The sequence below is a fragment of the Myripristis murdjan genome, chromosome 4 (genome assembly GCF_902150065.1).
Source record: "Myripristis murdjan chromosome 4, fMyrMur1.1, whole genome shotgun sequence".
Lineage (NCBI taxonomy): Eukaryota > Metazoa > Chordata > Actinopteri > Holocentriformes > Holocentridae > Myripristis > Myripristis murdjan.
The window spans coordinates 23096412-23109748 of NC_043983.1; the positions used below are offsets into that span (position 1 = coordinate 23096412).

Below are 13337 nucleotides of genomic sequence, written 5' to 3' on the forward strand. Positions count from 1 at the left end.
GGTATAGGAGGCTGGATAGGTTAAAAAGGAAGAAAGGTAGTAGTACAGTCAAGCCAGTTGTAAGTTTAGGAGTCACCTGGCCTTCTGTGACTGACTTGAAGTTTTCTCAGTCATTTCAAAAAAAAAAAAAAAAAAAAAAAAAAAAAGGAAAGAAAAGAAAGAAATGGTCCCCGATAGAAGTGGCTACATGCAGCTGTTTTGCCAAGGCCTTGATAACAAAAACATGGGCGCTGTGATGCCCTGGTGGCCTGCTGACGAAGTTCACTGCACAGCCCTGTGTTGATATTTTAAACACAGAACTGAGATGGACAGCTTTGTCTCTGTGAGCGTCTTGATTTTTTTCAGCTTGCACCTGTTGAAAACTGACCTAAAACATAAGGTCACTGGCCAGCCATCAGATTTTGACATGTTCACTTGAAGCATCATTGAAACAGGTGGACAAAAAGCTATCCAAAAGAGTTTCCATTCCTGGTGCAGACTGATTCTCACCTGGACTCCTTTTCCCCTTGTTATTTTTGATTTACACTGGCTGTGAAAACCGGTTTCCTCTGAATTTAGTAAAGTATCCCTTATCATTTTGCAGTTTTTTAACTAAAGTATTAGAGCTGATGAACTGACCCCTTAGACCTGTTTGTTTTATGTGGCGTGTCTATTCATGTTTGTTCTAAAACTCAATTAAAAAACAAAGTTTGCAAATTCCAAAGCAACCAGGATACTGCATGCAGACAAACATGACTGTAATGTGTGATAATCATCCTACACCTACTGTCCATAAATCTATACATAAAACTGTAGCACTGGAGACAAAAAAAAAATGGTAGGTTAACTTTCCTTCTTCCTTAGAGGACTTGGACCCCTTCATCGTTGCATGCGGTTATAATATTCAGAAAGATATTGTTGAACATAGTCGGTTGCGCAAATTAAAACTAAAATTCACCATATGTGAAGAACACACTTGTACGGATGCCCTCAGCAGTGTGGAGTGTAGTGTGATGATACAGGGTCGGCTCTGATTTGCACCTGGTGGTAAATGACTACATTTCCCACAATTATCAGCGGGAGCTGACGTCTCAAACTGCGCTTGCTTGGATCGCTGCAGTGGGAAAATGGCGGCAGCACTATTGCAAGTGCTGGAGCGCTCCGAGACGATTAAACTGCCAAAAGCAGTACAAAATAAACTCGAGAAGTTTATTTCGGATCAGCAATATGAAATAGACTCTCTGAAGGCGCAGCTGGAGCAGTTTAGAGTCGACAGCGGTAAGATGTTGCTCTCTGTTGTCCTAGTAACGGCAGCTTAACGCGCGTTAGCTGGCTAGCTGACAGCCCTGCTCCTCATGCAGATGTGTTTTGGTTTGGTTCAAGTTGCACATGTTTAGGATGGGATACGGGGTCATGTTAATGGCTTTGCACTTACTGTGCTTTCGAGACTTCGTGGGAATTGGGAGAAGTCCTGGGCACCACTAGGAAAAGTGGTCTTTAATGCCTTTCCCGCTGGGAAACTGGAAAAATTTCTGAACTAGCAAACGACGTCAAAGTCAAATTCCTGGCTACAAGAAAAACTCTGTCGGGTGAAAACTGTAAACAAACACACAAGCTGTAGTAGTTTATTTTGTGCCATTATTTCTAACCCAAGTATTTTTATCAGACCGAAAAATGCGGTATAATGCTCTCGGCTATAGTGAACAATGTACATGCTTTATATTAAAAAAAAAAAAAAAAAAAGCCCGGTTTGAACTGGGAGGTAAAGCTAACGCAGAATAACGACAAGCGATTTACTTAACAAAAAAATTAGTGTTTTTTTTTTTTTGGGTTTGTTTTTTTATGGTGTGTGTGCTGTTCATTTTCCTACAGAGCAACAGTTCTTCGAGAAAGTGAAACGACTTGAACAGTGCCAGGAAGAGTTTGTGTCTCAGACTCAGGAATACCATAAACTGAAGGAGGAGTTCTCCAAGACTGGTGAGAGTACATTTCATCTGCCATTTGTTTGACTCAGTTTCCATTTGGTTTATTACTTCTGTAAGATTTGATCTTTGTCGACATTTTCCCCATCAGATGAGGAACTTAAAATTGCACGTGAGAAGAACAAGGACTATGAAGGCGCACAAGAGAGGTTGTCATCAGAACAGGTATTTTTTTTTTTTTTTTTTTTTTTTTTTTTTTTTAATGTTTTCATCTTTGCACATCGCTCAGAATCACTGTTGTCCTCCATAAGTAAAGTTTATTGTTTTTATGTTTGTTAGCTGTCGCTTAATTTCTGAACAAAGAAAAAAGAAGGAACAAATGCATCTGTCTTTGTCCCGTTCACAAGTTTACATTTTTTTCACTCTGAATTATTTACTGTAAAACTTGCAGAGAACAGTAGACGTAAGACAAGCTGTTATACAACCTGAATGAGGGTAGTGTGGATGTTGATGTTACACCAGCTACAGATGCGGTCAGGACAAGATGCTTTACTTTTGCAAGCTATACCTGCAGTCAATATGATTGACCTATGTTTTTAGCTCCTGCTGTCAAAAGCCAAAGAGGAACTGGAGGCAGAAAAGCGAGAGCTTGTGCGAACATTGGAGAGGAGATCCTTGGAGGTGGAGCATTCAAATGGTATGTTAAGATGAATTAATGTAAAGGAGGCATCTGTCAGAGCCTGGCTGTATACATAGGTTCTCTCCTAGACGTTGGTACACAGTGGCTCTAGCTTGGACTTGACACTTCTCTTATTTACTTTACCCCCCCCACCAGAGGACTTAAGGCAGCTCAATGAAAAATTTGTGGAAGTCAGTGCTTCCAAGATGGGGCTACAAATGAAATTAGATGAACTTGAAGCAGCAGAGGTCAACATAAAGGTGAGCCACACTTAATCATGTGAAAGAACATATCAGCATTTTAATTTCACTGAAATGTGATTAAACTGTATTTTTTAAACACTGGATTGCTGATCCAGTACAGGGAGAAGCGTATGGAACAAGAGAAGGAGCTGCTGCATGGCCAGACGACTTGGTTAAATGAGGAGCTGAAGGCCAAGAGTGAAGAACTACTGTCTCTGTCCCGTCAGAAGGGTAACGAGATCCTCGAACTCAAATGCAGCCTGGTGAATAAAGAAGACGAGGTATGATTCTTCACTTTTCTTATCTACATCTTTTAAGCAGGAGGGAAATTGTCAGTTGTTTGTGCCAACATCCCAATTGTAACATCCCAGTAATATGCTGTTATATTGGTTTTCCAGTTGAACAGACTTCAAGACCAAGTGGCTAGTTTGAAGACTTCAAATGAGCACCTTCAGAAGCAGACTGAAGACATGATCAGCAAACTAAAAGATGTATGTGTGTGCAATGTTTTCCTGTTTTGTCTTGTTTACTAATTAGCCTGCAATATAAAATTCAGGATGACAAAGGACTTTAAACCAGCTTTTTTTAGTTATTTTATTTATACTTGCTTGCTAAGTTGATCTATTTACTCATTTCAGGCCAAGGAGCAGCAGATTACCATGGAGGAAAAGTTCAGAAACGAGCTGAATGCCAACATTAAGCTGTCCAATTTATACAAGGTATCTATTTTATTGTCAAGTCTCAAATTTGACATGTAAAATGTCTTTGCACATCGTTTGCCGGCACTAACACTAACCCCGACATTGTGGTTACAGGGAGCAGCAGCAGACTCTGAAGCAAAGAGTGAGGAACTGAGTCAGGCAGTGGAGGAGCTGCATAAGCTGCTGAAAGATGCTGGAGAGGGTATGAAACCTTCATAGAATGAGCAGAATTAGCATTCGCATATTTAATGTGTCCTATATTCAGAAATTGAGAAAGAAGGTGTTAGTGTTTTTTGTTGTTTTTTGTTTGTTTGTTTTTTCCCCTTGAATCAGGTTTTGACACAACTTTTCATTAACTCCTTACAGGCATTCCTGTTTAGCTTTTTTGGCTTTGTTCTGCTTACATCTGGTACAAGATGTACCCACTCTAACTCAAGTCTTATTTTTGTGTGCCATAGTTAATTACTTGGTAAAGTGCATGTACAATCTGTTTCTGACCTGTGAAGTATGTTTGTTTTGCTTTGTTGTTTTTAATGACAAAACAGTCTGCAATTGTTGGCATCAGTTAATGACTAATTGGTCTACATTTCCTCTATTACCACAGCAAACAAAGCCCTCGAGGAGAAGCTGCAGGAGATGAACAGTGCAAAAGAAAAGACAGGGGATGAGCTGAGGGAAAGGATCCAGTGCCTTGAGAAAGAGCTTGACAACGCCAATGAGCTGCTCTCAGACTCCAAACATAGAGGTCAGTCACAACTCTTCAGTCTGGGTTTCAGTATTGAGACATTTCTTTGGGGTTTGCATCTTTTTTGTATTTGAGTTGTCCTGGTGAGCAGGTTTTCACTGTGGATAGAAAATCCTCATCCACTTTTTCTTTAATTATAAGCGAGTTGACTCCAGGCCTTGCGGACAGGGTGTTTTAAATAAATAGAGGATGCACATTTGATCTGTGCTCTAACTGTTCTATTCTCAGGCCCTGTCGGTGCGACCTCATTGCTGTCAGAGGAGCAAATGACAACCATGTCCCCAACAGCAGCAGCTGTAGCCAAGATAAAACCTGGCATGAAGCTGACTGAGGTATGTGCACCCAGATTTGAATGTCCAAACCACAGATTTTCTTCTTACAAATGTTAGTAGAACTTAGAAGCAAGTTTGAAACTGGGTTGTGAAAATATCGAGTGTGCTATTTATGGGCCACATTGGACCACCACAGATGGATTTCCAATTTCACTTGATGTCCCAGGACATTGAGTTGGTAGTCCGGATTGACGCATTTGAGCATTTGTTTGGTCTTAATTTGGAAACACTTCACAATTTAGGAGAAGCAGCCACTTCATGTAAGGTTTTGCAGTGTGTTTCCAAAGCACTTCAAAAAGGGAAGCACAAGGCGTAAGGAAATGCCAGTGGTCAGGATAGCAGCAGTGATAATAGTGCACCTCTGAGTGAGACTATTTTCATACCAGGTGTTATTGTTATATCATATGTATGTTCTGGTTCTTCAGTTAACATTGGACAATTGTGGGCTTGGAGTCTTGCCTCATCTGTGCTTCTGATTCCTTTTTGGACTGTCCCATGTTGACTTGAAATGATACCTCTCACGTTTTTTGTCCAGTTGTATACAGCATATGTGGAGAGCCAGGAGCAACTGCAGTTGGAGCGCCTGGAGAACAAGCGGGTCAACAAGTATCTGGATGACATAGTGCAGGAAGTAGAAGCCAAGGCCCCTATTCTCAAACGGCAGAGAGACGAGCACGAGCGGATGCAGAAATCAGTGGCCAGTCTGTCTACCAGGCTGGAGCAGGCTGTGAAGGTGCATAATACAGACAAGCTGTGTGCAAGTGTGCAAGGAGGACGTTTTTACTCATCAGGTTTTAAGTTGTGTAACTCGTAAGATGCATTATTTTCTGCCTTTCCTGCATGGAAAATGGACTGCGTTTCTAATCTAAATCCTAAAAACGTATACCTCACGTTAACCCACTCACAAACTAATGGCAGAGGCTACCATGCAAGGTGCTAAGCTGCCGATTAGGAACAGTCAGGGGTTCATGTCCTGCCCGAGTGTGTGTTCAAAGACACTTGGACACACTCTCTGAAGGAGCCAGAGATCAAACCAGGAACCCTCTGATTACAAGGCAGCTGCTCTCCTGAGTCACATATCCCCATAATTTCATTTCATTTCCCGATTGTCCGTTCTTGATTATGACCTTTTGTGTTTTTTTTTCTCTGAGAAAAATGAAAAAAAAAAAAAAGAAAAAAAAAAGATTTTTAGAAATTGTTTTCTAAACTCTGTAAATACCTTTAGCCTTTAAAACTAACACTGAGGTTTTTTTTTGTGTGTGTGTTGGTTCCAGGAGGTGCACCGGCTGCAGAAGGAGGCTGATGAGTCTAACAAGCGCTCCTCTGTCCTGGAAAGGGAAAACCAGCGGTCTGAACTGCAGCTGGCAGATATGGCCCAGCAGGTGGGTTAGCTCTTCACAGTTATCAAGTGTAGCCTCTCCTCCAAAAATGTTACTGTTTTTCTTTTCTTTTTTTTTTTTTTTTTTTTATTAGACCTTATTACATTTCTGCGGAGAATTACCCATTAACTCTGTTTTCTCCCATCTTAAATCTGAAGCGCAGCCATGGTACCATGCCATAGTTGTATTATTTTGATTACATCTTTTTTTAGTTTTTGTGTTTCTATTCACTAATTTCAAAGGAAATTTCAGTTAGAATAGTTCTTTAACAATCCACTTTGTAAGATGGACAGCTGATGTACAGTGTATGGCATGTCCTGGTGATTAGTCAGTGTCATCTCTAAATGCTACACTCTCTGCTCTTCCCTCAGCTGTGTAGTGGGTTGCTGTACAGACCAGGAATTCCTAAACTTTTTAAAGTTTTTTTTTAAGAGGTATTCCTTGTCCCCCCTGCCAGGTGCGTGTACTGCTGATCGAGCTGGAGGAAGCACGTGGAAACCACGTTATTCAGGAGGAGGAGGTGAGCTCAGCTGATATCAGCAGCACCTCAGAAGTAATCAGCCAGCACTTGGTGACCTTCCGTGGCGTGGAAGAGCTACAGAGGCAGAACCAGCGCCTCCTGACAGCCCTCAGGGAGCTCAGCGAAGCCCAGGAGCAGGAGGAGTTTGAAGCAGTCGGTGCCAAGTATGTTAGGAATGTCTGTGATTTCTCACATGTTTGCTTGCATGATTTTTCATGGCATGAAACAAATAAGAGAACCAGAAATATGCTTACCAACTGATTGGTAAGCTTTTTGCATGACATCATTAAGTCCAGGCTCAGGGTTCAACAATAGCACATGTTTTGGAGCAATACTGGAAAAGTCTTTGATATCTGCATCCTGTTTAGTCAATGTTTTGTCACTTTGTCTTGAGTTAGTGCTGACTAGTTAACTCTTTGTTGATGGATTAGTTTTGTAAAGACCTTTGAGACGTGATAATGGGCTGTATACATACATGAACGTGAGCATTTCCAGCTGAATGTCAATTCCCTATTACCTATAATTACTCTTATCTAAATGCATACATAATGCATTTGTAAAAACAAAAAAGGGAAAAAATTTTTGCTTGTGGTTCAGAATTTAAGGGTGTTTAAAAAGCACTCAGGTGGCTTACTTGAATACACAGGTAAATGTAATTTCAAGAGTTGTCAGTTAAGCCAATTTACATGAACTGTACTAGGCATGGTGAGCTGGAGCAGAGTCTGGAGAAAGCCCAAGCTGAGCTGGAGACCTTGAGGGAGCAGCGCAACCAGCAGACACAGATGACTGAGTCCATAGTGAGACAGAGGGACATGTACCGTGTGCTTCTGGCTCAGGCAACTGGAGTCAGCTTCCCCCAGCAAGGTAACAGACTACAATATACATTAAACCGACTTATTTATTTTATTTATGCTTTTTTTTGCATGACCCACAACTGTTGTTCATTTCAAGGGTTTCAGTAGGTTTTGAATAAAGATTTCTAATTTCCTCTTCTCTTAAAAAAAAAAAAAAAAAAAATCTCATGGTATTTTTTCCTTACAACATTTATGAAATTTATATTTGCAGTCATACACTACATTTAATGTTGTCATTCCTTTTGAATAAGCCCGTGCAGTGTGTGTGTGTGTGTGCGCATGTGTGTGTGTTTGTTTTGTCTTAGGGAGCACCTGTCCTTTTGCTGCATCTATATGCACTATATAATGTTCTTCCCATTTGACTGAACTCCTGAGTTTTTGTCCTTAAGGTACAGCACCTGAGGAGTTCTCACTGACCTCCACCCCCCGGCGCTCCCCAGCAACTACCCCCACTACAGCAACACCCACTGCACTGGTCTCCATGGCAACAGAGTCTGCAGAGGCATTGGAGGCTAAGGCAGCTCTGCGACAGGTGAGCACATTTGTCAGACTGAGTTGCTCCGTTTATGATGCTTATTTTGTTTAAATGTCAAAAATACTCAGCTGAGACAGTAACAACAGGGCATGTCAAATTGAATCACAGCAACCCAGCAGTTACAACTTACTTCAGAAGATGTTTACACAGCACCCCTATACCTCATATTACATGCTTCAGTTCAGGACCATCAACGCAATAAGCATCAGTATCTTTAAAATAGAAATAAAACTGAACTCAGTTACATTTTAATTCCCACAGAGGAGCAGTTTCCCTGTAGAAATTAAAATGTGGTTTAACAACTAAGCAGTTGTAGAAATCTAACAAACAGCCTGTAGTGGATTCTCTACATACCATGCCACACATAGGAGAGTGTCCAACATGTGCTGCACGAGGATGAATCCACCTCATCCTTGAAGTTCTGCCTCTGATGTTGTGTTACCTGCTTGATACCTGAAGTTTCCTGTGAAATGCTAACAAAGGTTCAGCTCAACACTTGCATCTTATTGCACCCAATGCACCCAGTGAGCCTGACTCAGTGTCACAGGTCACATACTGCTTGCCTGCCACCAGATGGCAGTGTGTCCATACTGAAATATATTGTTTCCATTAAATATTCCCTGTTCATCATGTATTGAAGACATCCTTGCACTTTTTGGCCCGTGGCCTTGGATTGTATTAACAAGCCTCAACTTATTAAAAAATTCAGATCATACTAGCACTCAATCTGTCTAGGTCTTAGTAGTTTCACATATGTGATCATTTTTACATATTCCCCACTGTAAGAATTATTTCTGGCTTGATATGTAATAGAAATCTGGTTACATCTTCAGTTGCAGGAAGTGTTTTCCATCTATAAGAAGGAGCGTGTGGAGAGTGAGAAGGCGCTGACAGAGCAGAGTGAGAAGCTCCAGGAGCAGCTTTCTGACCTCCGCTCCCAGAATGCCAAGACATCCACCCAGCTGGAGTTTGCTTCAAAGAGGTATGAATGAAAATGATGACCAGCGACATTTTATCAGATGTCATTCATTTTGGTCATGCCACCAATGGTGTCATACAGACATTTTATGAAACATGTTAGAACGTCTTGCCAGTGATGGCATTCAGGGTTTCCCACACATTTGACACACTTGGGTGGCCCGCCCAGGTATAATTCGACCCATTCAGGGTTTCCCCACTAAACTGTGGCACGCCAAGCATCGGTTTCACATCACTCCCGTAATGGTCACCATCACCGTGATGGTTGGTTTGATGAGTCTTAAACATTTTTTAATAGGGCTGGGCATCATAATCTGTTACCTTTATGGTTCTTTACATTCCTCACTACTACAAAGTATCAGATAAGGAAGTGTCGATACCATGTTTGTTTAGGTCAGTTCAATATCAGTAACAGCTGGTATCTCTGTCTTTGCCGTCCAGTGTCATTCTGTGGGAAATTTGGGCATTTGTCATTTGTGTCTTATGGTATTTTGACACATTATCCTTGACTTTACAATGATGTTAGGTATGAGATGCTGCAGGACAATGTTGAGGGCTACAGGAAAGAGATCGCCTCCCTCAGAGAGAAGGGACAGAAGATGGCCACCGCCGCCCAGAAAAACGAGCAGACCATTCACACCCTGAATGAGGACCTGAAAGCTGCCCAGGAAAAACTCAACATGGCTGAGGTGCGTTTTCATCACTTTAATTTGCATCCTCTTTATTAGATTGCTTGTTTGTATTTCACCAAATTCTTGCGAGGAGTCACAAACACTGGGACTCATGCTCTCTTACTTTTTTAGGGTCGTGCTGAGAACCTGCGTAAGGAGAAGGACATGCTGAAGTTGGCGGAGTCCAGATTGATTCAGGAGAAAGAGACCATCCTGAACCAACAACACAGCCAGAACCTGCTTCTCACCAACCTCCAGGCCATCCAGGTAATTGGCAAATAAGAGTGTGCCGTGTTTCCCCTAGGATTCTGGCTTTGGCGAGGGGGGGTGGCGAAAATTTTGGGGTGCGTGCAAAGTGCACGCCCGTGTTCATTTGACTTGGATCGGGAACACACTCATCTTCGTGGTGATGAGACGACTCCCGGCCTCCCCTCCCCAAGCCGTTTCAACCAGGGGGCTACCGCTCTGGTCAGAACTCGTACCCGCGGCTATAGTGCTTGGAACGCCCGTGTGGGTGTCCATTTGACTTGGACCGGGGACCGGAGGAGTGAAAACACACTCATCTTTGCCACTGGTGGTCGACTCAGGCTGTCATACCATGCGTTTAAAAAAAAAAAAAATGCTGATATTTTTGCCTGTTTTTCCCGCGGCTGGAGCCAACATGACATGAATTATTTATTTCACTTACGGGGGTACAAGTGTGATTCTCCTCTGTTCTCCTCTCTGCTTGTGGATGGGTGCGCACGTGTGTGAGCAGAACCCCCCCTTCCTTCTCACAAGAAAGCAGAGCGCATTCCGAACAGAGAGGCCCTATACTGAAATTATATCAATTAGATTAATAACCAACCTTAACGTAGTTAGTTTATTCGATAAAAATACGGTCTAGACATATTCTATAGAACCATGATGTTAAATTATTTCTGTTGGGATTTTAATTCATTTTTTAAATTTGAAAATTAATTAAATTAAATTAATTTAGCATGACTTCCGTTGGTGAGGCGCTCCGCCCCGCCAATAGATTGATACAGGAAACACTGGTGTGCTACTTCACACTCCTTCTCCACCCCACACACTGCTCAAGTCCATACAGATCCATGATGATGTTGTTGTTTTTTCCCACAGCAAACACCTGTTTCTTTCCTGCTTTCACTTATGCACACATCAAGTTGGAGTACATCCTTACAGTTGTACTGCATTCTTTTCAAACTTTTGTAAACTTAAACACACTCGGTCCAATAATGTCATCCACTACATTGTTCCAGGCCTCGCTAGAGCGCTCAGAAACTGATACCCGTCAGCGTCTGAACCAGCAGTTGGAGAAGCAGGAGCGGGAGATCTCCCAGCTGCAGAAGAGGCTGGAGCAAGAGGTGGAACAGCGTCACCTGCTCAGCAGAAACCAGGAAGTAAGCACAGAGTTGAGCTGCCAGGAATCACCTCTATCTGTGCTATCATGAAAATTGTTCCCTGATTTTAAATTACAATATTTATTGAATATAATTACAGTGGTGTTTCATCGCTTTTCTTATATGCTTTACAGTAATTTTAAGCTCAGCCGTGACAATTTTTGGTTGTGCCAGTTACCTCTTCTAAAATCATCAAAAGGAACAAGCCCTTATTGGTCTTTGCTTCATCAAAACATAGACTTTGTTAGCTTAGGACAAGGTTCATGAAAACAGTTTGAGTTAAAACTGAACAGTCACTTCATTTCGTTGCTCATCTCTTTTGACCATGTCTCTCATTTTGCATACACAGATCCAGTTAATTGATGCGAAGAAGCAGTTGGAGACCCAGGTGGCCCTGCACCAGAAGACCAGGGAGCTGCTGAATGCTGCCCAGCTGGAGGTCAACACCCTGAGGCTGCAGCAAGGCAGCAGCGAAGCACGCCTCACCCTGAGCTCACCCTCTACACCCACCGTGGGCTTTAGAGGTGAAAACACACACAGACGGACAAGGATATTAAACACAGAGAGCAACACAGACACAAAGGAATGCATGCAAATACACATTTAAATGCATATAGTTGTTATTCAAGTTTAAGGTTGTATGACCTCAAAGCTGGGCAAGGCATAGCTTGAAAAGTTTCTATTTGTAGAGATGAAATAGTTAATGGGTTATTGTAAAGTCATTCTTTGCATGCTACTTTTCTTTTTGGGGAGGAGACAAACATGTTGATGTTACATATTATATGTTTTGTTTAGGTTTTTTTTTTTTTTTATTTATTTGGCTAGATAGTTGTCCTGTCCTATCCAGTTATTTTTGTTTGTTTATATTGTTTTTACAGTTATTTTCAAATTATTACATATTGACGAGTGAAAAACTATGCTCTCATTAGATCATGTTGTTGTAGCAGTTTATATGAAGCAAGACCCAGTAAAAGAGGCAAATGAAACGTCTAAGCAGTCCTCTTTGAAAAGGTTGTGGGTTTTATGTGTGCGCAATTAGCAGTATAATGGTATTTTCATTTGTCCCAGGTTCTATCCTTCTCTCTCTCCCTTCTCCCCTTTGCTTTCCTACAGCCCATACTAATTATAGGAGTTTGAAATTGTGGTGCTCACAACTCTCCCATCCCCACCTTCAGGCCTCCAGGGTTCAGATCAGGACAGAGAGGACCTGCGCAGCCGTCTGCGACAGGCTGAAACACGGGCTGAAGAGCTGGCAGAGAGCCTGAGGGTGGCAACCTCCGACATGGAGCAGTACAAAGCCATGGCTCAGTGCCTTGAGGAGTCCCTGGACAGAGAAAAACAGGTGGGTGCTGCCATCAAGTCATAAACCCAAACTGCTCACTTGTATACTAATAAAACTTAGTAGCCTTAATAGCCCATAAACTATTAAACATAAAAAACTGCGAGGTATCGTTTATACAGATATTTATACATTTGTTTTTGTTCTGGTCTGTTGACAGTTTTCAAGATAAAAAAAGATGCGGTCAACATAATCCTTGCTGCTTCATTACTATCCTGGTAGTTATAAAGCAAAATGACAATAATTTGTAATTTTGGGGAGCCCCTTTTTAGTTTTCTTGGTGGGTTGAACAAATGGCTTCAGAATAAAGATGTCCACATCCTCAAACGGCTGAGGCTACAGCAAGCATTCTTGTATTCATAGTTTAACAGACCTGTCAGTCTTTTTTTTTTTTCTGTTTAAGCTTCCTTGTCCTCATTCTGTGTTTCATCTATCCTGTGCAGGTGACAGAACAGGTGCGCTCCTCCACCGAGTCCCGTGTGAAGGAGGCAGAGGAGCAGCACCACCAGCTAGAGGGGAAGCTTCTGGTTGCAGAGAAAGAGAAACAAGAGCTGGAGGAGGATAAGAGGAAAGCCCTGGCTTCTTTAGAGGAACAGGTATGCCTAATTATCAGATGATTAAGCAGATCCTTCACATTGTTATTTAGATAATTAATTGTTGTACATTTGTGTCATAAATGGTTAGAATATAGTTGTATGAATCAAACGAGGTCCTTTTTTGCCAGTCTTGTCACATTTAGCCTCCTACGGGGAGCAAAAGAACACATTGGTAGAAATGTTGTCTGGACCTAAAACACCTACAAAAATATTGAAGTTTGTGTATTGTATGGAGAAAACCTGGGTTTCAAGATTGGTAAGCATCAAACTGTAGTTCTACTTTTGCTGTGTGTCTTTGTGGTTATGTTAGATGAGTGAGCTGCGGAGGAGTCTGAGCAGCGCCCAGGCAGAACACCAGGAGGCGCTGCAGAGAGTTGCAGAAGCTGAAGCCCAGCAGCAGCAGGCCATGTGTGACAGCAAGGAGCAGGTTAGAAACTACTATCAAATCTAGTGCAACATGAA

The 13337-nt window shown here is 41.9% G+C and overlaps 1 protein-coding gene across 1 annotated transcript in view; it reads left to right on the plus strand.

Annotated features, from left to right (window-relative positions):
* Positions 1–1106: 1106 nt before the first annotated feature.
* Positions 1107–13337, plus strand: part of tprb (translocated promoter region b, nuclear basket protein) — a 30039-nt gene continuing 17808 nt past the window's right edge. Inside the window, exons 1-24 of the mRNA XM_030049397.1 lie at positions 1107–1257; positions 1852–1956; positions 2053–2126; positions 2502–2598; positions 2737–2840; positions 2939–3103; positions 3221–3313; positions 3461–3541; positions 3638–3725; positions 4128–4268; positions 4497–4600; positions 5136–5333; positions 5875–5982; positions 6437–6663; positions 7200–7363; positions 7743–7885; positions 8722–8870; positions 9393–9555; positions 9670–9804; positions 10800–10940; positions 11290–11464; positions 12116–12282; positions 12723–12875; positions 13186–13302. Of these exons, the coding sequence (XP_029905257.1) occupies positions 1107–1257; positions 1852–1956; positions 2053–2126; positions 2502–2598; positions 2737–2840; positions 2939–3103; positions 3221–3313; positions 3461–3541; positions 3638–3725; positions 4128–4268; positions 4497–4600; positions 5136–5333; positions 5875–5982; positions 6437–6663; positions 7200–7363; positions 7743–7885; positions 8722–8870; positions 9393–9555; positions 9670–9804; positions 10800–10940; positions 11290–11464; positions 12116–12282; positions 12723–12875; positions 13186–13302 (3243 nt within the window). The remainder of the gene's footprint in view (positions 1258–1851; positions 1957–2052; positions 2127–2501; positions 2599–2736; positions 2841–2938; positions 3104–3220; positions 3314–3460; positions 3542–3637; positions 3726–4127; positions 4269–4496; positions 4601–5135; positions 5334–5874; positions 5983–6436; positions 6664–7199; positions 7364–7742; positions 7886–8721; positions 8871–9392; positions 9556–9669; positions 9805–10799; positions 10941–11289; positions 11465–12115; positions 12283–12722; positions 12876–13185; positions 13303–13337) is intronic.